Source organism: Anabrus simplex, chromosome 9 (genome assembly GCF_040414725.1).
Source record: "Anabrus simplex isolate iqAnaSimp1 chromosome 9, ASM4041472v1, whole genome shotgun sequence".
NCBI lineage: Eukaryota > Metazoa > Arthropoda > Insecta > Orthoptera > Tettigoniidae > Anabrus > Anabrus simplex.
The window spans coordinates 121,507,337-121,532,404 of NC_090273.1; the positions used below are offsets into that span (position 1 = coordinate 121,507,337).

A 25,068-nucleotide genomic window follows, 5' to 3' on the forward strand; every position below is an offset into this window, starting at 1 on the left:
AAATGTGAGGTTTGATTTGTGATAAAGTTTCTTAATGCAAAAAATATAGCACTGATCAAAATTCATCAACAGCTGTGTCAGATCTACGGACCAAAGGTTATGAGCAAACAAATGGTTCATTGCCACTGTAGGCACTTTGCGGAAGGTCTCAAAATGTCCATGATGTAGAGGGCAGTGAGCGACTCTCCCTTATCAATGACGACCTTGTGGAGCTGATGTGGCAGCACATTATAGTGAACTGTCGCTTCACAATTATGGAACTCGGCAGCCATTTTCTGCAGATATCACGCTCCTTGTTGCATGAAATTGTCACTAAGAACCTGCTGTTCAAGAAAGTGTGCCAGGTGGGTGCCGAAACACGTGATGCCTGACCACAAAATACAGCGCATAGGAGCAACACTGACATTTCTGCAGTGGTACCACAATGACGGTGACAAGTCCTTGACAGGATAGTCACAGACAATGAGACGTGGGTTGCTCACTTTACCTCAGAAACCAAGTAGCAGTCAATGCATTGACATCATAGTGGATCTCCAGTCAGGACGAAAGTAAAACAGGCTGTGTCAGTGAGGAAAGTGATGTGCATAGTGTTCTGGGACAGAAAGGGCATTCTGCTCATTGACTTCCTTCGCTGAGGTGAAAGAGTGGCTGCGAACTATTACTGTAAAACACTATGTAAATTGCGATGGGCCATTCAAATCAAGAGGCGTGAAATGCTTGCTGCAGGGGCTGTGTTGATCTATGACAGTGCTCGCCCACATATGGCTCAGCACTCAGCAACTGTTCTGCAGGAGTTCAGCTGGGAGGTGTTTGATCATTCACTGTACAGTCTTGATCTTGCTCCCAGTGATTTTCATCTTTTCTTGCACCTCAAGAAATTACTGTCCTCAGGTCAGCATTTCCACATGAACAAAGAGTTGAAGACAAATATCTCATGCTGGTCCCATTCCCAGGTGGCAGACTTCTATGACACCGGCATACAAAAGATCATCCCACGATATAACAAGTGTCTCAATTCTGGTGGTGATTATGTTGAAAAATAGTTCCAGCACTGCTGTATCGGATGCCAATAAAGTTTTTCATGCAACAATGATGTCTTTTTTTTTTTAACATAGGGAATTTAGTTTCTGGATGGCCCTTGTATATGACTTTACCCACAGATATTCACATGCCTACACAAATGCTAACACATTTACCACTTACAACATATTTTATGCTTATTTTCATGAAAATCTTCCTGAAACAAGAGTCACAATTGCCAGGAAGCCACACAACAGATCTACCATTCCAAGATAAATTAACAGTAAAAAAAAGTAAAATACTGTATTACAGGTAGCATGCTAAATATCATCAGTGCACCTGAAAAATCTGCAAAGTGAAATATTAAGATTCACAACTCTGACTGGAAAGCCTCTGCCACTTAAATTTGTACCCGAGAATTCTCATCATGTCAGAGGTCAATATTTCCTCAAGTTCACCGTATAACAATTTTTACAGGTGCGACGACAATATAATACTTGTTGTTATTTGTTACCGCTTCAGAAACCTAAGCCCAAGTATGTACTGACAGCTATGGTAAAATTAACCAGATATAAATTACATCAGGTGCAATCACATATGTCTATGGAACAGAGAACACTTTCAGGGGAGTAAACTAAATTACAACTGATTTTGTGATTGCTCAAATCAAGAGGAAAGTGTAAGCATTGACTGGAGCAAATTTTCATAAATCTACACTGTTTATTTTATGTTTACTCAACAAAATGTTGGTTGTACTGTACTTAAAGAGTATCATGAATTGCTCAGCTAAAACCTTGTCACTGGTTCCATGTCAATCTATTCAGGATGAGATTTTCATTCAAAAGTCTGTATTATATCCCATTCTTTGTAGGAATCCCCCAATAATTTTATCTCTTGGCTTCCTCTTTCCTTGTCGCCAAGAATTTTGCATATATATATATATATATATATATATGGTTGTCAGAAGAGACATGTTGGTGGAGAAAAGAGGTACAGAAATGTATCAAGGAGAAGGAGGTGAAGAAATGGGATATAGAAGGGGAAGGTGCTAGAGAGGAATACAATTTAGCAAAGAAGAAAATAAAGAGTGCTGCGGCAAAAGCTAAGGCAGAGGCATATACTGATCTACATTAAGACCTTGAGACCAAAGGAGGACTAAAGAAAATCTTTATAACAGCAACAAAAAAAAAAAAACAAAAAAAAAAAACCAATGCAGTCAAGATGTATAACAGGTAAGGGTAATTAAGACAAAAAAATTATAGACTGCTGAGCAATGACTCTGAAATTCTAGAAAATGGAGGGAATATTTTAAGGAACAACTGAATTACAAACATCAGAGAGCAATGAGAAAAGAAGGTGTGGCAGCTATGGGAATAGTACAAAATAATACCAAAGATGAGGAGGAGAAGGTACAAAGGTCGATCAAATATAAACAAGATTTTTGTTCCTGAACATCAACAGGTGGTACGACTGGCCCCAAGCTTCTGCTATGCTTAGGCGGGACCATTAGGAGTGGGGAGAGCATGCTGTTAGTTATCTTCTGCCGTTTTGTCAGTAATGCTCGCGATGTTGGAGCAACAGGTGCACCTCTCCACTGCGCAAAGCATAATTATAAAATTTCTTGCTCATGAAGGAGTTACAGTGGCGGAAATTTTCCAGAGATTCACTGTACAGTTTGGTGATCAAACATTGTCAAGGCTGCGTGTGTTTGCCTGGCATTAAAAGTTCAAAGAAGGACGAGAACATGTGGAAAATCAGCAACACTATTGCCATCCTCGGACCAGCATTACAGACAAAAACATTTATGCGGTTAAAGACATTATTGACGACGATCGACGGGCGAGAGTATCAGAAATTGCAGAACAAGTCAGAATCAGTTATGGGAACTGTTAAGCAATCATCACAAATGACCTACAGTTCTGTAAAAGTGTGTTCCAGATGGGTCCCTTGCCTTTCGACCGAAAATCTGAAGTTGAGACATTTGGAAGTCTGTCAGAGGCTTACAGCAAGGTTTGCAGAGGAAGGTGATGCATTTTTGAGTCAGATTGTCACCTGCGACGAAACATGGGTCCACCACTACACTCCCGAACCCAAACAACCCAGTAAGGAGTGGTGGAGGAAAGGGGAGGCAGCACCAGTGAAAGCCAAGACTCGACTGTCAGCTGGCAAGGTTCTTGCAACCGTTTTTTTTTTTTTTTTTCGATCAGTGAGGCATTTTTCTGATTGATTTTTTTCATGAGAAATGCACAATCAATGCTGCTTACTACTGTGAGCTGTTGAACAAGGCGAGGGTTGCATATCCCGCAAAAGACGAGACCAACCGATTCAACAGGTCATCCTCCTCCATGACAATGCGCGGCTCCATACTGCAGCTCTAACTGTCTCCAAGCTACAGGAAACGCACTGGACTACACTTGACCATCCTCCTTACAGCCCGGACTTATCGCCCAATGATTTGTTCAGACTGCTTAAAGAAGCTCTAGGAGGGCAACAATTTGAAGATGACGACAGTGTGGAAAATTTTGTGCGCAACTGGCTGGTGACACGACCGTGTTCCTTTTACAATGAGGGCATCAAAAAGCTGTCCATATACTGGGACAAATGCATTTCCAAAGTAGAAAACTATGTGGAAAAATAAACTGTACCTGCCTTGTGTTTTTCATAAATAAATTTAAATAAAAAATAAAATCCTGTTTATGTTTGTTCCCCCCTCGTATCACACAAACAATGGTAAGGCTGTTAGAAACATGGAAAGCTCGGGGAAATGAAGGAGTGATTTGGCTCAAAGACCTATTCAGCAATATACTAGAGGATGAAGAAATGCCAAATGAAGGAGAAATTGTGTGCTGATTCCAATAAACCTAGTATAAGAGAAAAGTGTATATTCAAGTTTGTGGCAATTACAGATTAATAAAACTGATAGCTCTAGTGTGTTAACACGTATGGCCACTCTGCTCAATTTTTTTTTGCTAGTGGTTTAATGTCGCATTAACGCATCTAAGGTTTTCAGTGATGGAAGGATGGAAAAGGTTTAGGATTAGCGAGGTAGTGGCTGTGGTCTTAATTAAGGTACAGCCCCAACATTTGCCTGGTGTAAAAGTGGGAAACCATGGAAAACCATCGTCAGGGCTGCAGCTCACAGCTACATGATCCAAACCGCATGGCCAACTCGCTATTACTATTGCAGGTATTACCACGTGTTATGAAAATATTCACCTTGATAAATATTGGGCTTAGATTTTGAAGTTTCTAAGAAAATTAATGAGACAGAGCAGAGAGAATCATATGAAACATTTAGAATGGAGAGAAACCATTCATTTTCCCTGATTATTAGTATGAATACAAACAGTAAACCACCTCACATAGAATTTAAAGATTCTTCCCCCTCTCCAATCTTTGAGTTATAATGAATTAAAGCAGGAGAATATCCCACAGACATTAAGATACTTCATAAGAAACATAGGGGGAGAAAGAAAATGTTAGTTCAGCTGCAGACAATCTTGCATTGTACAAAAATGTGCAGAAACACTGAATGATTAAGAAAAGACTTGTGAAAAACATACATGATCACCACTGAAATGGCCAGGCAAGATAACAATATTAAAAAAGATATTTTACCTATGTCACTTCCACATTCCACAAAGTGGAAATAATTTAGTTGATCCTAACAATTATCTCTGCTTTCAGGTAAAATAAAATAAAATACCAATCCATTCTTCTGATGACAAAGTTCTACAGGGAAACAGGGTGGGATGCAGCATCCAGCATACCAACGTCGGTGTCGGTGAGAGTGACAGCTCGAGCCACCGCAGCAACCACCTTCTCGGCAGGTATGATGGGGGCCAAGTCCAGCTGTTCTGTCACGGTCTCCACTGTGGCGGTCATGATCTGCAGGACAACACTGCGCGCATCAACACCCCCACACCACTTCTGTGTTCACAGAAAACAAGGCACACACTATTATAAAGTATCAGGCACTAGCTAGGGCATGCTTCATGGGGAATACGCAGGCACTAGCAATTACAGCGTTACCATTGCCAGCCAACCACAAGATACTGTATATCCAGCTTCAGTTATGCTTTACTACATTCTCTTCATGGGCATCTGTAATGTTGTTTCATAACCATCTTCATGCTACTCAACAGCTGGAGTTAAGGTTCATACAGAATTTGAAGCACAAAATCTGAATAATACTACTTTATTTATTATTCAAGCATCTATTTGGAAGTATCAATATAATGTTTATAAAAAAAATTGAATAAAAATAATAAAATAAATAAATCTTGACTTCAAACTACATAAAGGTGGTGAGGAATTCTTTCTTCCTTGGAACATTTATCTTGCTGTATAGTTCCATAAGGACTTGACAGTTGATTGGAATTTCTGTCCTCAATAGGCTGCTGAAATGCAGGAACTATATGTTATACAAAGAGCACTTTAAGGAGATACATTCCGCTACCTAAGTAAAAAATACAGAGTGAGGTTGTGTGAATAAAGATGTTCAAGCAAGAATCAGAGTGATCTGGATGCAATTCAGGGATGTTACTGACGTTCTTTGTGATAAGAAAATGACTACTACCCATCTAAACTCAAAGATACATCGCACCTTGACAAGACAAGTTGCACTATATGGTACGGAGTTCTGGTCTTCTCCCAGAAGTGCTGAACACTCACTACAAGTTACGGGAATACGAATGTAGCAGAAAGAAAGAAAAAATGGAGATTTCTCTGCACAAAAATATCAATAACACAACCATCAGAAAACATTGGATGTTGCTTCAGTCAATGAGAAAATGCAGGAATGGAGACTTTGTTGGTTGAAACATGTCTTAGAACCACCTGATTCTTTCACCAGCTCAACTTACCATCTTACTGCTGAATACCAGAGGCAATGAATATGACATAATTAAAGGTGCTTGGACACAATAAATGTTGGCCTAAGAACGTGGAATCTTAATCAAAAGGTCCCGACAGACAACGCAAAGTGACATGCATTGATCTGAAAAACAGACCCAGACAATTTGCAAGTATTGTTGATAATCAGGTCATACGTAATATAAGGTGGAAACCATAGACAGCGAAGCATGTAACAATATATCTTAGATCACACTTCGCTTGTTTCCAATCTGTTGTTAACTTAGCATCTGATCACTTTCATTGCCATTCATTTAGCACTTTCGTCGAGTTGCCAGTAGATAGCAAGTGGTATGTTATTCTGAAATCTTTGATCAGGAAGGATTAAGTTGATAATACATAGACCAATCTTGAAGGAGTATATTTTGATAGGCCATGATCAGCTTTCAAGAGCCAAGCATTAATGACAGTGAAACCTCATTAGCGTGTTCTTCATTAACACGCTATCCTATTTAGGACAATGTAAATTCTAAGTCCCAGTTCTCATTATACTAAATCTATATAAAAGTATCTCACTTATCACGTCATGAATTTTCACTATTACTGCTTAGTATGATCACATTTTTCCTGGTCCTGAAAATGTTATTTGTCATCCCTTTTGGAAGAAACATGATTTCCAACTAGGGTAAGAGCCCTCATCACAGCTGCGTGATAATGGGAAAAGGCCTTGAATTTCTGAACTTCGCAGGATAAGTTGCAACTTTTGAGAGCAAGATGTTAGCCTAAGGAATGCTCAGTTTTGTTTGTCAGTTAACAGTGAGATTGCTGAATAACACAGTGAGCCTGTTTGTGTTTGTATTTTGCATTCCATTCAGAAGTTAGAAATTTATTTTGTGTTGAGTTGTACAGTGAAAGCAGGAATCTTCAGAGGCAGCCCAGCCAAGGGAGTGGCGCCCCTGCCTATGTTAGTCCCAGAGCACACTGACCCAGTGTGCATCATCTGGTAAGGGCCCCAGCTCAGTGTAGTGAGTGAAGACCTCAACGGAATCTACAGTGGGGAAGACGGACTTAACGGCAGTGGTTGCGGAAGAGCCAGCCCAGTATTCAGGGGATGGTATGAGTACACTATTCATCAGCAGCATTATTTGTTCCCATATTAGGGGCAGCTGCAAGGGTGTCTGTTCCCCATGTAAGGGGTGGCCTGAATAATTGCTGGCAGTAGCACTAAAATGCCTTTGGGAGTGGCGACCCCATCATAACAAAAAAAATGAGTGATGGTATACCATCAACACCTTTACCTGGCAGGAGCTGGACTAGGGGAAATGAAAATGATGATGGCACAGTGAAGGGTAGCGAATATTTGTTGCGTGATAACCTACATCTGGATTAGGAACATAGTTGTGTGAAGTTAATCAGCGTGGTGCATATTTGTCTTTTGATAGCCTAGTTATGGATACGGAAAAAGTCATGAAATTTCTTACTATCGAAGACAAAATTAAAATCTGCCAGAAAGTGGACTGGCATCTGCATCTTTAAGCACGCAGAGGTGGCACATACTATATGTTGAAACTCGCACTTTCAAGTCGAGTGTTACCTCCAATTCACTATCTACTGTAAGAGTGTGACCACAAAGTAATGTTTAATGACCCACTGATCCAAAATAAAAGGCTTCTACTAACATTTGTTTTAGAAATAGTGTGATCTGCAATAATACTTTGATATTTTTATGGCCCCAGTGTAAATGTCTTCATATTTTTTGTTTGGTGTTTTTCACACCTTTCAGTGCACTGTTGTTATTTTATAAGCCCCAGCGGAAATGGTTTTCATACTTGTTCTCTCGTGTTTTTTCACACCTTTTAATACTCTCTTCTCATGTTTACAAACGGTAGATAAAGTTTTCACTGTACCTGCGGATACACAATGTAAAATTCCATCATATCAGAAAAAATTGCTTCTAGTGTTTCTATATCACTATTGGATAATTTTTATTCATGTATTCAGCAGTAAGTTTTCTCGCTTAACACGCTCTTTTTCCTTGTACCCTGCAGAAACATCTTAACGAGTGTTTATTGTAATAGACTGGCAAGATTACGGAACTAATGTTCTGCTAATCTCTACCAGATCCATTTTCACTTACATTAGGATATGATTAAATAAAAGAACATTCCATTGTCTTTAATAAGAAACATGAAGGTATTTTCTGAAACAGAACTAATATTTCTGCAATAAAAAGAACCAGAAAGAAAAAGTCTCAGTTCTACTTGTCCACATGACCTATATTGTAAACTCATGGATGTTCAGTTGTATATATTTATTGAACGAATCAATGACTTCCAGCAATTACGGGTTGCCACAATGGACAAAGTAAAGCATATCAGGATAGAGAATGTTTTATCACATAGAAATATCTGGTGATACGGATTTTTTAAATTATGGAGGTCCGAACAAGTGAGATTTCAGGAAGTGTACAGATCCACGTATGGTGGTGGTAACTATTCTTTCAATGCAGTTCATAGGCAGGTCGAACTTCTTCCAGAATTCTATGAACCAAGTTGGATCATCAGACTTTTTAATATTAATCTGGGTTCAAGCAAGTGAAATACATGCAAAGTATTTAAAAAATATATATTGGCAGAAATAATTTCAATTCCACTATTTTAAAAAGTACCCCAAAAGACCTTGAAATTGATTTCTCGTTGTTGTTAACTTGAAGTAAAGACAATGGTTTATGACTTGCAGTAAGTCTTCATTTTAAATATGGAGTAACAGTGTGTAGAAGATACGCAGTTTCTTATTCAAAGTAGACTGTTTTCAACTAAACTGATTTTTTCCTTTTAAGAGTTAACATCAAAGTCATCAGCTTTATTGCCAAAAGAAGTAAGGGTTCTGAATGCTGTAATATGATGGTACTGAGTGAAGAGAGGAAAGAATCATATAGAGTAAAAAAATAAATGATATGAGATAGACAAGAGTTGACCAAGATAAGTTAGAAAGGAGCCTAGCTCAAACACTTTTATGGTTGTCAAAAAGGGTTGCATAATTCAAGTTAGAACCAAAATAATGGTATAAATATAGGTTCATTAATCTTACTCAACTGATATTGGTACCCTCTCATAAACCTTAGTGGTAAGTTATTCCATCCATACCTCCAGTTGTATTTATTTCATTATGATTGTAGAAATTACAGTATAGTCATTAGTTAAGGAAACTCGTGTCCTCATCCCGAGGTAGTGCAGTTCTTTTCAGGCACACCCCCAATGGAAGTGAGCTGCATGTACCATTTTAACCACATACCAGTCCTCCTGCCATTCTTAAATTTCTGGCAGTACTGGGAATCGAACCCAGGCCACCGAAGACAGCAGTTAATAATGTTAACTGTTATGCTACAGAGGTGGACAGTCATTATGTGATACCAAGTTGTGGTATATTTAAATATTGTCCAAGAATATTTAGAATATTTAGAATATTTAGAATATTTAGAATAATTTAGAAATGGTCAATATAGTTTCCACTGTACCCACAGATTCGTAACGTAGAATGCCCTCATGCCAGAAAAAATCACATTTAGTGTTTTCATATCCCTGCTGGATAGTTTTCAAAGTTTTCAAATATTTGGCAGAGTGTTACAATGTTATACCACTGCCTTCTTTATCAGAAGAGGCATTGCCACATCAACAAGTGTGTGATGTGATGGTTAACAGAAACTGACAGTTAAATGGGTGACAGATAAATGAGGTTTTATTGTTTCCTAAATTTCACGCACCAGTACTATCTAATGTAATACACTGCTTTAAATAATTTATAATGTAAGGGGAATGTACAGTTGCACATCTGTGCAGGGAACATCAAGGGATGAGGATGATGATGCACAGGTGCTAAAGAACAAAAGTTGTAATTCCCAAAAAATATTGTAAGTTATGAGAATCAAACTTCAGTAGACTCTTAAATATACCAAGATGTCTACAATTAGGGCTCAGATTTTTGGTTGAAGGTTACAAATTGTTTCACTGCCTTCCAAATTAGAAGAAAGCATACATCAATAGTATAGAAGCTAACATCATTGGTCATCATTTTAGACTGATAGGACATGTACATCGTATGGATGATACCAGGTTTCCTCATCAAATCCTTTACGGTGAACTTTGCTCCGGTATGAGGCCTAAGGAGCCACTTTGAAACACTACAAGACTAGTTTAAACATAACTTGAAGTTGACAGGTATCGACTTTCAATACTTGTACTTGCTGAATATCATTCACTTTGGTAACACATTGTCTCTACTGCTATTAATACACTTGAAGAAGAACACCACAAAGACAAAGAGGCTAAACAACAAACTCAACTGTGGTCTCCACCATCTATTCTGTTTAACTCATGTGGACGCTGGTTTCATGCCAAAATTAGCCTGTTCAGTTATTGGAAACATATCCATAAACTAAACTGAGTAAGAAGAAGATACTGAAGGAAAATGTATACTTAGACATGAGTATACAGCTGACAACAACATCAGAAAAAGGTTTTGCTTGACTGAAAATTTTGTAAGTAATGAAAATCAAAGTCTAATAGCATAGTCCATTGATTTCAGAATACCATTCATTTAGCTGAGGTGTCAGCAGCACTAACTGGATTCTTTTAAGAGTGAAAATACTTTGTTTTTAAAGGTGCTTCAAAATAATGCATCTGTTACTTACTAGGACATAAATTCTCACAATGTTCTTGCCTTCATTAGATATTTGAAAATTGGAGATAAGGGAATATATTATTATGCTGAAATAGTTATGTCCACAAGTTAAAGGAATGTGAAACATGAATGACGTTTTCTTTCTCAGGGAAGAAACCTGACCATTTCACAAATACATTTCATATTGGTTCCGTTATTGACAATATAATGTACAGAGATTCACTTCTTATAAAGGAATTATAGGTCCACCTGTTGAATTAAAAGTTCATTAAAACACTAGGACATGTTTCAGCCTTTTTTAACATAGTTCCACAGAAAAGTTGTCAAGGTTTCAAAGAAGTCCAATGCTTCCAGTCATATAGGGCCGACATTCACCATAAAAACATGCCAAAAATTTAGCAGAGTGACGTATTTACATCATGGCATTTGATTTGCAATGAAGAATTTACTAGAACATTCTCTAACTCCCAAAACAGCGTGCATAAAAAAAGTGTAGGCCTACACTTATTTTATTGTAACATCAAAGTGTGGATAGTTTTTTTAATGTATGATTTTTATGTGTATCTTTGCAAATGACATTTTACTTTTAAAGTGTTTAGATCAATTTTGATTATTGTTAAAGATGGCCTAAATTAAAGGCCAAACCATGTCCTAATGTTTTAATGAGCTCTTAATATAATTAGCACGATAAGTATTGAACAGGTGCACCTATCAATAAAATCTTTTATAAGAACTGAATTTTTTGTACTGACCATTTCATTTACCATCTTCTGTATCAGATAATGAAAACCCTAAATTTAAATATCATTTTATCTTAAAATTCTGGTTTATCATGAGTAAAACTATATTATACAATATCAAAAAAGAAAGTAGGTGTATATATTTACTCAGCATGGGTTTCACATAACTAGATAGATAGATTTTCTAAAGAGAAATTGGAAATAAACTGTGAGCAAGCATTTCCCTGTGAAGGACCATAATTCTTGACATTCATTGCTTCTGGAATAATGAACTAGGAAAAAAAAGGAAGTCTAGCAAGAACCTTTTTTACAATTTGTTTTACATCACACCGGCACAAATAGGTCTTATGATGATGATGGCATGGGAAAGGCCTAGGAGTGGGAAGGAAGCGCCGGGAAAGGCCTAGGAGTGGGAAGGGAGCAGCCGTGGCCTTAATTAAGGTACAGCCCCAGCATTTGCCTGGTGTGAAAATGGGAAACCATGGAAAACCATCTTTAGGGCTGCTGACAGTGGGGTTCGAACCCACTATCTCCCGGATGCTAGGAGGAACTCAGGACTAACTTAGGGAAAATACCAAAAGAGAATGATAAAATGAAGCAAATTTGGAGAGAGAATTTTAAGGAGAACTCTCTCTAGTATTATATTGCCAAATTCATTGATTATGAAATGTCAACCTTACATGGGATTTGAATCAAATATAAACTTCTAGACAGCTGTACTTAACTTTTACATGAATAGCTGCAAACTTAGGGACAGATATTCAACTGAGAATGTAAATGAAACTGGGTAATGAAAAAATAGAGGGGAGGAGTAATGCATCCAGAGAAACACACATGTAGTAAATCAGAATACCTCCACTAAATAAAAATCTTCAATTCTAATAAGTTACTGTACAATAGGCAAACAGCAAAACTCTACAATAAATAGAGACTGTTTCCTGCAGTATCTAAAATTGGATTGTACTGGACATGAAATTATGGAGAAGATCATTGAAGCCAGATTAAGGGATATACTAGAGCCTGTCTCAGAAGAGGAACAACATGGCTTTAGGGCTGGAAGAAGCACAAAAGATTTTATATTTGCTTTGAGGATGTTGGCAGAGAAACACTGGGAAAGAGGAAAAGACCTAATTATTGTGTTTATGGACCTTGAAAAGGTGTATGATAATGTTCCTTGATCAACTATTTGGAAAAGTCTTAGAAAACTTGGTGTATCGAGTACCTTATTATGAAGATCCAAATGCTATAGCCTACAGAATACTAATTGCAAAAGCTGTGTCAGTATTGGAGATGGTCACTCTGAATGGTTCAATACAACCAAAGGAGTACAACAGGGAAGTGTCTTATCACCTCTTCTATTCATAAAAGTTATGGATACCATTTTAAAGAAACTAAAAGGGAAAGATAATAAAGATCTTCAGGCTCTGGTGTTTGCAGACGATGTGGCAATATGGGATGAAACAGAGGAGGAAGTGTAAAATAATCTGAATGCATGGTGTAAGAAGTTTGATGATTATGGAATGAAATTGAACCCATCAAAAAAGATGTAGCATTGAAAATCAGCAGACATAATACAGAATGCAACATAAAAATACAGGACCACCAAGTTGAAGTAGTACAACAATTCAGATATTTCAGAAGCTTAATGGCTAGTAATATTATAACTGAGATAGAAATAACAAATAGAGTAACCAAAGGCTCTAACTTTTACAGTATCGTTAGACACCTACTATGGGATGAGAAGGTCCCACAGAGAACAAAAATGATCCTGTACAAGTCATATTTCATACCCATCCTTACATATTCTCTGGAAACCTGCACACTAACATCAAAGGATTGTAGTAGGATTCAAACCTGTGAAATGAAATTTCTTAGTACTGCCCTCCAAAAGACATGACTTGATTACGCGACTCGTTGGCTGAATGGTCAGCGTACTGGCCTTCGGTTCAGAGGGTCCCGGGTTCGATTCCCGGTCGGGTCGGGGATTTTAACCTCAATTGGTTAACTCCAAGGCCCGGGGCTGGGTGTTTGTGATGTCCCCAACATCCCTGCAACTCACACACCACACATAACACTATCCTCCACCACAATAACACGCAGTTACCTATATATGGCAGATGCCGCCCACCCTCATCGGAGGGTCTGCCTTACAAGGGCTGCAATCGGCTAGTAATAGCCACACGTGAAAAATGATGAGATCTGATCTAACCTAGGTCTAAATGAATTGTTGGAGGAAAGACTTAGGTCATCTAGACTTAAATGGTTTGGGCATGTTAAATGAATGAATAGCACAAGGTTATCATGTGCTTATTTGGAAAAGAGAATAACAGGTAGAAGACCAGCTGGAAAACCAAGAAAAAGATGGATGGATCAACTGAGGGAAGATGTGGAGAGAAGTGGATGGAATTGGGAATCAGTCATGGACAACAAAATCTTTTTGAATAGGCAACTTTGGAAGACGCTTGTTTTCAAACACCCTATCCGGCTTGCTGGAAGGGCAAACCGATGATGATGATGATGATGATGATGATGATGAATAAAATAAAAAACTTACATAAATAACTTCCTAAGATTATTGGGTTCCCACAGATCTGGTGTTAGTCACCAACAACTACAGTATTTTGGCATTATATTCTCATCAGTCAGAGAGAACAAAGAGTCCAGTATGAGGTTATATGTAGACATCCTGACTCACTTTGTAGCAGACTAGAAATACATGATGATAACAGACAACATAAAACCAGCAGCTGCATATTTTCATAGAAAAAAAAAATCTTAATATACTTGCATGCCAGCAAGCAAAAATGAACAAATTCTTGTATTCTTTTATGAAAGAATTCTCAAAAGTATCAGCATCAGCTTTCCTATTTCCAAGAAGAAAAATGGATGCTGAGTGAAAAGTGGATGGAGTAAGATAGTGCTTTCAGTTAATGCTGAATTAATTAAGTCAGACAGACAGACAACAGACAGATTGTACAGCATAAGAAGATGGAGAAGATTAGGCAGAGTTTAATTCTAATACAGTAAATTAAAGTAAACTTACTCAGCGTTGCCTATGTATTCTTCTGTCCTTGAATACAGAACAAACCTATTTAAACAAATTTAAAACTGAAAAGAGTTGTGCACTAACAAAAGGGCAATGTACTAAAGGCATTAAACTAAAGACTAGATTTTGAGTTCTAATTACAATGCAACAAATAATATTTACAATAAGGAAATAACTACATATCAAAATACACAACGCTAAAACTTATCCCTTAGTAAGGATTAATACTTCCTACATCCTTATCATTATCACTCTATCCACTTTAAATGATAAGAATACAGGTTTGACCCCAATCAAGCTGTGCCACATTGAGAATTTGCACAAAAACATATGTGGTTCGTGTACTGTACCTATACAATGCAGGTCTGCACTCTACAATCTACAGTAGGAACTAAAAATTCTACTCTCACTAGTTGTTTCATTCATATCTGGGGATCATGACCCAAGGGTTTTGTTGAAGGATTGATGAATTGGTGCCATTCCTGATGATTGTCTTATGAGCAATAATTTGCCATAGGAACTCGGTAATATCACGAATCTGGTCAACCTATCCTTTTGCAGTTAATCCTTGTAAATTTTCACTGTTAACCTTTCCCTGAACACTTAACTTTTTCAGTTTATCATCTTTCCTTCTGATAATGTGGCCGAGGAATTGTATACATTTTCTACTCCACAAGGTTACAGAGAGAGTTTTTGACATTCAAAAATCCTGCTATGAAGATTAAAAAATAATTCAAAAGATTCTATCAATTGTACTTTTTCTCAGGGCATGTTCTGTTGTTAAAAGCAATCCCAGTCACAAGTTGTATTAAATTATTTACTTTGCTGCACATTTCTGAGACATTAAGAATTGACTCCTAAGAGAAAAGTGTGTTGTAAAAAATAAAAGTTCATTAAAATATGGTGTGCCAATTTAAAAAAGTCTTGATGCTAAACTCACACTGCATTATTACAAAATATTGTTATTGTATTACAAATTGTAAGTGTGAAGATTATAAAATCCACTTGTTGTGAGTCTTAATGTAAATACACAATGTGTTGTTACATAAGTGAAAATGAAGTCATCTTGTTACATTCTTATTATCATGTTAAATGGAATTCTTATTGTTCTGTTGTTTAAATGAGCCAATATGTGAGTTAATTGTGGGAAATCCTCTTGTTTCATCTGTGGAGGACTCTTATTTAATACAAGATAGAGCTTATACGGTACAGTGTCAAATTCGGAAAAATCATTAGTTTAGATTGACTTATTTTTATTGTCTGTAGGAGTTCCCATGTCCTTTGGTCCCTCTGAGTGGGCTCTGTCCTCTATGCACTATCACATCATGTTGATGCTACATTTTTATTTTACCAGATGGCAGAGGAACCACTTTCCTAAAGGAACAAGATTAAGCAGTCGTTCAATGAAACATTGCAAACAATCATCCTCATTTTCCATATTGATGTGTAACATAAATGGATAAATCAGCAACAATTGTTCCACCTAATCGATACAATATTTTGCTATAAGCAAATTCGTAAATTAGTAGTACATGTTTCGTTTAATCTTTGAACTTCAACAGCTACAAATATGTTTAGGTGAAAACCACTCCCTCCCTCTCCCCTATTCATTATATATCCAATGTTTTAAGTATTAGAGAATGTAAGACCATTATATGAAGACCATATCTTTATACCCTTTTTAAGATTTTCACCTAAACATGTTTGCAGCAGATGATGTTTAAAGATTAAACGAAACATGTACTACTAAGTTACAAATTTGCTTAAGGCAAAGTATATTGTATCAATTAGGTGGAAAAATTGTTGTTGATTTATCTATGAAACATTGGTGAGATAATGCGTTAACGGACTGTAACAGGCCACTAGATCTAATACGTAAATGGATGATGATGATCTTTTTTATTTTTATTTCCCACTGGAATGACATGGCATCATAGAATGTTATTGTCACTGGTTTGTATTAAAAGTAGTTTAATTCTTTATTTCTTTCTTTCTTTCTTTCTTTCTTTCTTTCTTTCTTGGCACCTGATATTATAAATTACTTAAACAATGTATAAAATAGGATTTCTATAGGCCAAGATCACTAAAAGTATGAGATGAGTTCATAGTTAATTAAAAAATTCTTAAGTCTCTACTTCAACCTCCAACATGGTATATATCTCACATGCATCAGTACTGTAATATCCAACAAGAACTGTTTTTAGTTTCAGAACCTTCATTCTGGAATGCTACACATAAATACCTTACACACCCAAATGTAAGAAGTCACTATTTAAAGACATAAAAGAAAGTTTACATGCATTCAATAGGCTTAAATGCAAACTACAGAAAGAAATTCATGTAGGGAATGAATTTGTAGGAAGTATTGAGTTTCTCTCAATTAATGTTAACCATCTAGGTATACGAGGTGATGCAAAAGGTTGCACAGAAACTGAAGGGGCCCAGAGAGGGGTCAAAGTACAACTTTTGAATAAGAACAGATAGTCTAGGAGAAAATCCTAAACAATACAGAATTGACAATCAATGAAGTGACAGTCATTTTGTACACATAGTGAAGTTAAACACTGGACAATGAATGTTATTTACTAAAGCTGTCAGGAAGTGAGAGACATTTTCTCCTTGGTGGTTTTGAGAATTGGTGCAAGAGATGTTCTGTTTTGCTTCATTAACACGAGTTTGGCTGTTCCGATGGCAGGTAAGTATGGGGGGGCTATTCCTGCAATGACAAATGCTGCTTGTGTAGATATTGTGTGATAGGCAAGAGAAATTCAAAGGATGATTCCTCTATGAATCTGCAAAAAAAATTCCTTGGCCCACTACTTTTTGAGTGTAGAACAAATTGATGAAGCACAATACAGTATTCATGGAACAAAGGCTGTGTAGTATCAAATACAGTAGAGACAATACGTGACACTTCTGGATTTAGCCTTGTTAAAATGGGAGACAAGTTGCAAGTGGCGCTCCTAGTGGCTTGACCTAAAAATTCGCACTAAATTCAAATATCAATGGAAATGTATATACGGAAATGGATAAATAAATTACGTCTAGAAAGAAAGTGTTACTAAGATATTAACTTCAAAGTTGCTAAAGCAATTCTGGATAAATGAATGAAGAATTATTTAACAGGTTATTATTTAAAGACTGAAATTAGACATATAATCAAGATGTGAAATGGACTGCTGTGAAAGGGCTTGATCTTTCATTTATGCATTACTTTTTTAGCTTTAGAATTCTTGCTTGAACGTTCACGGCTAGATTTTTCTTTTTTCTCATTTAAAAGCATTGTATCATCATATTAAAGCATTTGTCAACAAAAATATTGGCACATTCCTTTAACATTCTTTTAACTTGAAGCCCACTAACAGAAAAAATCTATAAATTTACCCTCAAGAACATTCAAAATTTCTCTATAAGCAATACTTGCCATTACATTAGGGTAAAGCAAATTTGCATCATATTGTTTCAACAAAATATGTACATTTCTTAAATCACCCATATTTTCTTCAGTGCTTGACAACATATTACAGCATTCCAAATGGGGTAACTTGGAACACAACCAGCCACACTCATATGCATATGTATTTTCCTGAATTAAATAAAACCCACAGATCACACCTACAACAACACATCGGTATTGAAGGCTAACTGCCGCACTATACAATAAAATATGCATATTATATTTTAAGCCAGTTAAAATATGGGTCGAGCAGGTTAGAAGATTATGAAGTACTATAAAAATCTCTTTGTCACTGGAAGAATATATATGCAAACACAATATTACTTACATTTTCTTGTCACGAGGGAAACGGAAGAAAGACCGCGCATTCTTCTCTACTGCATAGTTACTGCAGCCAGACACAGCACATACCTTTCCCCTCATGTTAAGAGGAGATATCAAGGAATGACACGCACTACTATTTAATTATGTCAACTCACTGAAAATGCATAAATAACACCAAACACAAATACAAGTGCTCTTATGACAGAATCAGTAGTTCTCAGGCCAATCCGCTAGAGAGAGCTCTAATAGCTGTCACTCGATATCTCGCAGAGTGTCACCTATTGTCTCTACTGTACTTTGGTAGTATATAACAATCAAAACATATAACAATCAAACAAGTACTTTGTTCAAAACTGAATGTTGGCAACCTAAGATACGATCAAGCATCCTGAGCTAGATTTTACTTGCGGTAAGGTGGCGACATCCTTCCCACTCCTCTAGCAAACTGCAAGTAGGCTATCCATCCAATGTTGTTGAACTTAGGAGAAGATATAATGTTTCAGCATGACTATGCCATTGGCCTTGTATATATAACAAACACTTGTATATATTTTCCAATGTGATTTTTTTATATTGCAGTTTGAGGAATCTGAGGGTGTTCATTTGATTTGGTGAAACATGTCAGTCTGTGTTTAATAACTTTCACCCATATTTTTTTTTATATTTTTTTTTTATGTGTTATAAATATGTTCGACCAACAGGAAAATCTATTCACATCCTCCCTCTCATCATAGTTATTTCTGGGGCCATTGGGATCACCACAATTCACGTTTGGGTTTTGCCCAAAGATTTAAGTCAGATACCCTTCCTGACATGATTCTTCAGGTGAACATTAAACCAGCACAGTCACTAAGATTAAATCTGCAAGTGTGAGAGCGGAACACCAGCAGCTAAACCACTGTGCTGATCACCCCAGGAGAATTACTCTCTAAACAAGACATTTCAGTCACCTGAAAAATTGTTCTATTCTTTTTGTATTTTCTTCCATAGTCAACTGATGGAAATTCTATTGTTGTCAAGAAATAATAGTAATGATGAAAGAAAAGTGAAAAGAACTGAAACCAATTTTGTTTTCTGTAATATAGCGAATAAGCTAACACAGAGTGTCTCAAGCGTTTGGGTCTGATGACCTTGATGTTAAGCCCTTAAAACTAGGAATCCATTGGGCATTAAATTAACCTTAAAATCACTGATGTTTTCTCTGGTAATTCTTTAGCTGTGGTTCTTACATTTGAAGAAAATATACAGCAGACTAGTTTTGTTCAGAACATTATCATGGATGGGCAGATTCTTTACTATCTTGTACAAGAAGATAAATGCATGTTATTAAAAAAAACAGATTAAAAATGACAATAATGAATAAGAGATGCATGAGAGAAAGGCATTCTTTTCATTTATATCAAAAATTACAAGATAGGATCAGCAAATTTTAAAGCTTCACAAGATCCAAACTACATTTACAAACACAAGGAGTATATTCCTGCAGTAATGTTCTGCTTAAGGCCCTCAAGACTTTCTCTAATGCAGGCGCATATTGCGTTCCCCAGTCGTGCAGAAAGGTTTATGTCAGAACACAAAATGCAACATTAACACCAGGCTGAAGGAACATAAGCAACATTGTTACTGGTACCTTGCCCAACCAGAAAAGTATGCAGTGGTAGTGTACACCATTAGAGGAAACTACAGTTCTAGCTACTGCCCTCCAGTATCACGTTTATCTCTTCTAAGCACTATTTAAATAATGTAACATGATAACTGTTTTATCAACAAAAATTGAAAGTATTCAAGCTCATTCGATAATGAAATAACCATCATTTCACTCCAGTATAGGAGCAGGCTCATCAATTGGAATGCTACACATCTCCAAAATGCTGGCCAGTATACTGCTGAGACACCACTGCAAGACTGCTGAGACACCACTGCAAGCTTCCTTCGAAGCATAAAAGCAGAAACAGTGTACAAGGGGGAGGTATGTATATTCACTATTATACATGTATGCCTTCCTTGGCTTTCATAACCAAAGAAGAGGGACTACAGATTAGCAGAGTTCTGTGACCCATACTCCCTGGGAATGTCTTGAAGGTCTTCAGGTCCCAAAATATTTCATTGTGTCCAGATAGACAATGGAATAACTAAATGGTTTGAAACAAAGAAAGAAATCCAGCAAGGAAGTGCCTTACTACTACTCCTGTTCAACATAATAGTGGAATCAAGGAAATGGGCAATAAACTGCACACATTATTATTTGCTGATAATGTGCTGATACAGGAAGAAACATAAGAGGAAGTACAGGCTATTTTAACTGAAAGTGAGTAAAACAAAGATGACAGAAATGATTTTGAACAGAAGAGAAACACATTAGAATCAGCTTCCCATTGCAAGTATCTTGGAAGTATAATATCAAAAGAACAGGATTTTTCTAGGCTGTGGTTTTGTAGTGCTTGTGTTTTGAACTATTTAATGAGAATGATGGTGCTCTGAGATACGAGTGTATATTTCATATTCTTCTAGTAGAGCATTAAGGGTGTGGCCCATAGAATATAACAGCGAATTTCCATCATGTTTTATAATGTGTTGTGTCCAATAAATGTTTGCCAAATGTAGATTCTGAGTAAAAAAATAAAAAAGCCCCTCTCTCATATATATATATATCAAAGCACCAATTAAAAATCACATGCATTGTATGAACATATTCCACAAAACTACCTTTTTAACCATAATATTGTTAAGAATCATAATCATATACTGCTACCACTGTTTAAGGTTTTCTCACATTTTGTATACATTTGTTATTATCTCAAAAAGGTAAACAGAATAATGCTTCAACCCTATTTAATGTTCATGAGGAAGTTCACAGTCTAAGGAGTATGTGTGAAGATCAGGAATGATTGTGTTACATTTTCACTTACATCAAAATGGGGTTTGAGATCCAATTGTCTACTTGGAGATTTTGAAAAATACAGCTAGGTCAAAAACCATCTACATACTATAATATCTTGTAGACTAAGTAAAATCCACCCAGACAAGTGATCTAAGTTTTTATGTTAATTCGTACATTTAAGCATCACCTCTACCAATTACAGGTGATTTTATACTTTTTTTTTTCTTTCTGGTTTTTATTGTGCTTTTATATACTGTTCTAATCCTTAGGCTTTTATGTGGAGTTCAGGATCTTCGTGATCACTCACAAATTTTGAACTAACTTTATCTCGGAAAATATCATTTTTAATTCGAGGTAAAATTATTGGTACTTATGTAAATAAGGCCAGATGACGCCTTTGTGTAGGAAATGACACATAAATTCACCAGAAAGGAGAACATGGTCAACGGTTTACATGGCGGAAGAGGACCCCAGCACCACCACCAGATAAAACAGAAGAACTTTCTCCTGTCAGCAATGTCTGTACTTCAGTGAAGCAGTTGAAAATGTCTGTACTCCTGAGGAGCAGCCTAAAGTTACACCTGGCAGTTGATATAAAATGCCTCTGGGAGTGGCAGCCCTACCATAATAATAGCCTAAATATGAGTATGGTACTTGAAAACTTGCCTTGGAAAAGCTTAAGGTATACTCTGCAAGCAACACGCAGTTCCTTGGACACTGAAGGAAATGTGAAAAACGGACGATCAGCAGCCAACATTATGAAGGTGGGCATAATCAACCTTATGATCCTGAGAGGAAAGGCAGAAGAATGGTGAATTTTATGGAGAAAGAGGGGATAGAAATGATGGGGGTGAGTGAAGTTACATGGAAGGGGAAAAGAAAGGAAGCAGGAAAATTACAAGATACGGATGCAGTGATAGAAAAATAAAATCAGTAATTGATTACTTTCTGGTGGAAAGGATAAATCATGGACAGTTAATAGATATAACAGCTTTGCCAGGAGAAGAATTTCATGGAGATCATAGAGTTGTGATAACAAAATTGAGAGTGGGGAAAATGGAAAAATTAAAGGAGATAAGAGGTAATAAAATAAAAGTGTGAAAAAATTATAAGAAAGTACAGGAAAAATTTCTGGAGAGAATGAAACAACAAATTCCAGTTACTGAAATAGGAAACATGGAAGAGGAATGGTCCAGCTTTATAAGTGCATTTATAAATGGGGCAGAGAGAGCCTGAGGTAGAACATTGACAAAACTGAAAGAAAAGGGGACACCAAGGTGGAATGAGAAGGTAAGAGAAGTAGCGAAAGAAAAGAAAGAAGTATGGGAAGAATGGAATAGATATAGAAGAAAGCAAAAGGAAATATCTTGATAATTAAAGGAAGTACAAGAAATTGGTAAAAGAAGAGAAGTTGGGAATAATTTACACAAAAGATGGAAAGGGATGGAGCTAGCAAAAAAGACTGCTATATGGAATACTACAAAGTGATAAGAAAGAAAGAGTTCATACAAAGCTGATGAAAGGAAAAGGTGGAAAGTTGATAACACATCCAGAAAAAATGAAGAGAATATGGAAATAGTACCAGTATTTGATAAGCTGCTATATGTAAGAAATTGTGCAGAGGAATGGTAGTAATATGGTGTGATGACTTAACAGTAGAAGATGATATAACAATGTTAGAAGTAGAATTAGCAGTCCGTAAAATGAAAATAGTAAGGCACCAGAGATGAATGAAATTAATATGGAAATGATAAAAGCTGATGGACCTGTTGGACTACAGAGGGTGTACACATTACTAAAGTATATATGGAAACAGAAACAAGTGCCAGAAGACTGGGGAAAGGGAATAATAATACCAGTCTTTAGGAATAGGCACAAACGAAGTGTGTGATAACTATAGAGGAATCACACTCTTATCACAAAGGGTAGAAATACTGGAAAGGATATTAGATGGGAGAATGCAGAGAAAGCTAGAAGAAGAGAGTAGAAAGAAGGATGGTACAGCTTTAGAAGAGGAAGATCTACAGTGGACCTAATCTTCAGCATGAGGCAATTAATGGAAAAGAACTGGGAATATGGAAAGGATCTGGTCATGAAATTCATAGATCTAACAAAAGTATACGATAGTATTCCCACGGAGAAAGTTTGGCAAACCATGGTCAAAAGGAGACTGGGTATACAAACTGTAGAAATGGTGCAAGCAATATACAAGAACAGTGTCAGCAATATTTTTGTTTTGTTTTGCTAGTTGCTTTACGTCGCACCGACACAGATAGGTCTTATGGCGACGATGGGACAGGGAAGGGCTGGGAGTGGGAAGGAAGCGGCCGTGGCCTTAATTAAGGTACAGCCCCAGCATTTTCCTGGTGTGAAAATGGGAAACCACGGAAAACCATCTTCAGGGATGCCGACAGTAGGGTTCGAACCTACTATCTCCCGAATACTGGATACTGGCCGCACTTACGCGACTGCAGCTATCGAGCTCAGTTGTTAGCAATGTACAGATTCCAGTTGGAAGATGGAATGGTTTAGAAATGAAACCAGAGGAGTGTCCTGTAACCTACAACCTACAACATCTAACCTATAACCTTGTGGTTATAGATGAAATTGTAAAGGAGACAAAGGAAGCACATGGGAATAAGGAGATGAAGCTATTACTATTTGCAGACGACATTGTGGTCTGGGTAACAAACAGCAAAAAAGTATAACAACTTGATGCACTGAACAAGAAAATTGAAAAGGTATGGTACGAAAATCAGTGCAGAGAAAAGCAAGACCAAAGTGAAATCAAGAGGGGAATGACAAGGAAAAGTTATTGTGAAAATTGGTGGTCAAAATCTTGAAAATTGGGGGCAGTTTCAAATATCTAGGGAGTGAATTAATGCAGAATACAAGGCTGGACATGGAGATTAGCAAGAAGGTGCAACAGGGTAATGCATTCTATAAGAGTGTAAGAAATCTTGTCTGGAATAAGGAAATACCAAAGAATTTTAAAGAGATAATGTACAAAATGTATTATGCACTCATATTGACTTTTGTGGCTGAGACCTGAACAATGACAAGTAGGGAGAAGAGCAGAATTGAAACCAATAAAATAAAATACTTAAGATGTATATAAAAACAAGAGTGAGAAGCGAAGATGTTAGAAAAGAAGTCAGAATAAAAAACCTAAGTGAGAGAATTTATAGGAATAATCTAAGATGGTTTGGTGATGTAAAGAGGATGGAGGAGAAAAGAATACCAAAACAGAAGATGGAGATGAAGTTTGAGGGAAAGAGAGCGAGAGGAAGACCTAGAACTAGGTGGATTGATTCAATAAAGAGAAGTGCAAGAAGAAGAAACCTAGACTGGGACAAAATGATGGAAGAGAAATGGTGGAAGGAGAAAAGAAAGCGGAGAAGTGCCATAAATGCCTCGACCCAGCAGGAGCTGGATGTGGGGAAATAATGATGATGATGATGATGATGATGATGATGATGATGAAATAAAGGAATAAACAGAAACATGGCATAATTATGATGTAAATAATAAATGAGAACTTCATTAGATATGTTTCTCTTATTAAACTTCCCTTAAAATAGCAGTTCAAGCAGCAGTACCATACTATTTTTCTGGAAGGGTAAAAGCTGAAGTGACACTTACTAGAAAACATACATCTTTTTAAAAGTACTTTAATGCAATTATAGTTAAAGGCTGACTTGTGTCCTGACAATCCCAAGTAATGGCAGTGAAAACAGGCAAGAGAAAAGTCAAAGAGGTTTTTCTCATTACAAACATTTTGCAATGGAAAGAAGTAGGCAATGTAACTACCTTTCAAATGAACAGTCAATAATATTTTCTTTCAACATTAATTAATTAATCAATTGTGTCAAAAGAATGTTAAAGTTCCTGTCATCCTTCCAAGATTTCTTTCTTGAATGTATACAGTATTCGTATACCGGTACAAGTTTCTTCACTTTCAGTTTTTATTAAACCCTTTTGGTTCTTTGTTTTCTTTTCATTTTGGTATCACCTCATTTCCTTTTGTCTCTTCCTTTTCTTCTTCCTTTCCTCCATATGATCCACA

General features: G+C 36.7%; 1 protein-coding gene across 1 annotated transcript in view; it reads right to left on the reverse strand.

The window, feature by feature from the left end:
* unc79 (UNC-79 domain-containing protein) overlaps nucleotides 1-25,068 on the reverse strand; it is a 346,819-nt gene that overhangs the window by 212,864 nt on the left and 108,887 nt on the right. The window contains exon 17 of the mRNA XM_068229169.1: nucleotides 4,791-4,908. Coding sequence (XP_068085270.1) covers nucleotides 4,791-4,908 — 118 coding nt within the window. The remainder of the gene's footprint in view (nucleotides 1-4,790; nucleotides 4,909-25,068) is intronic.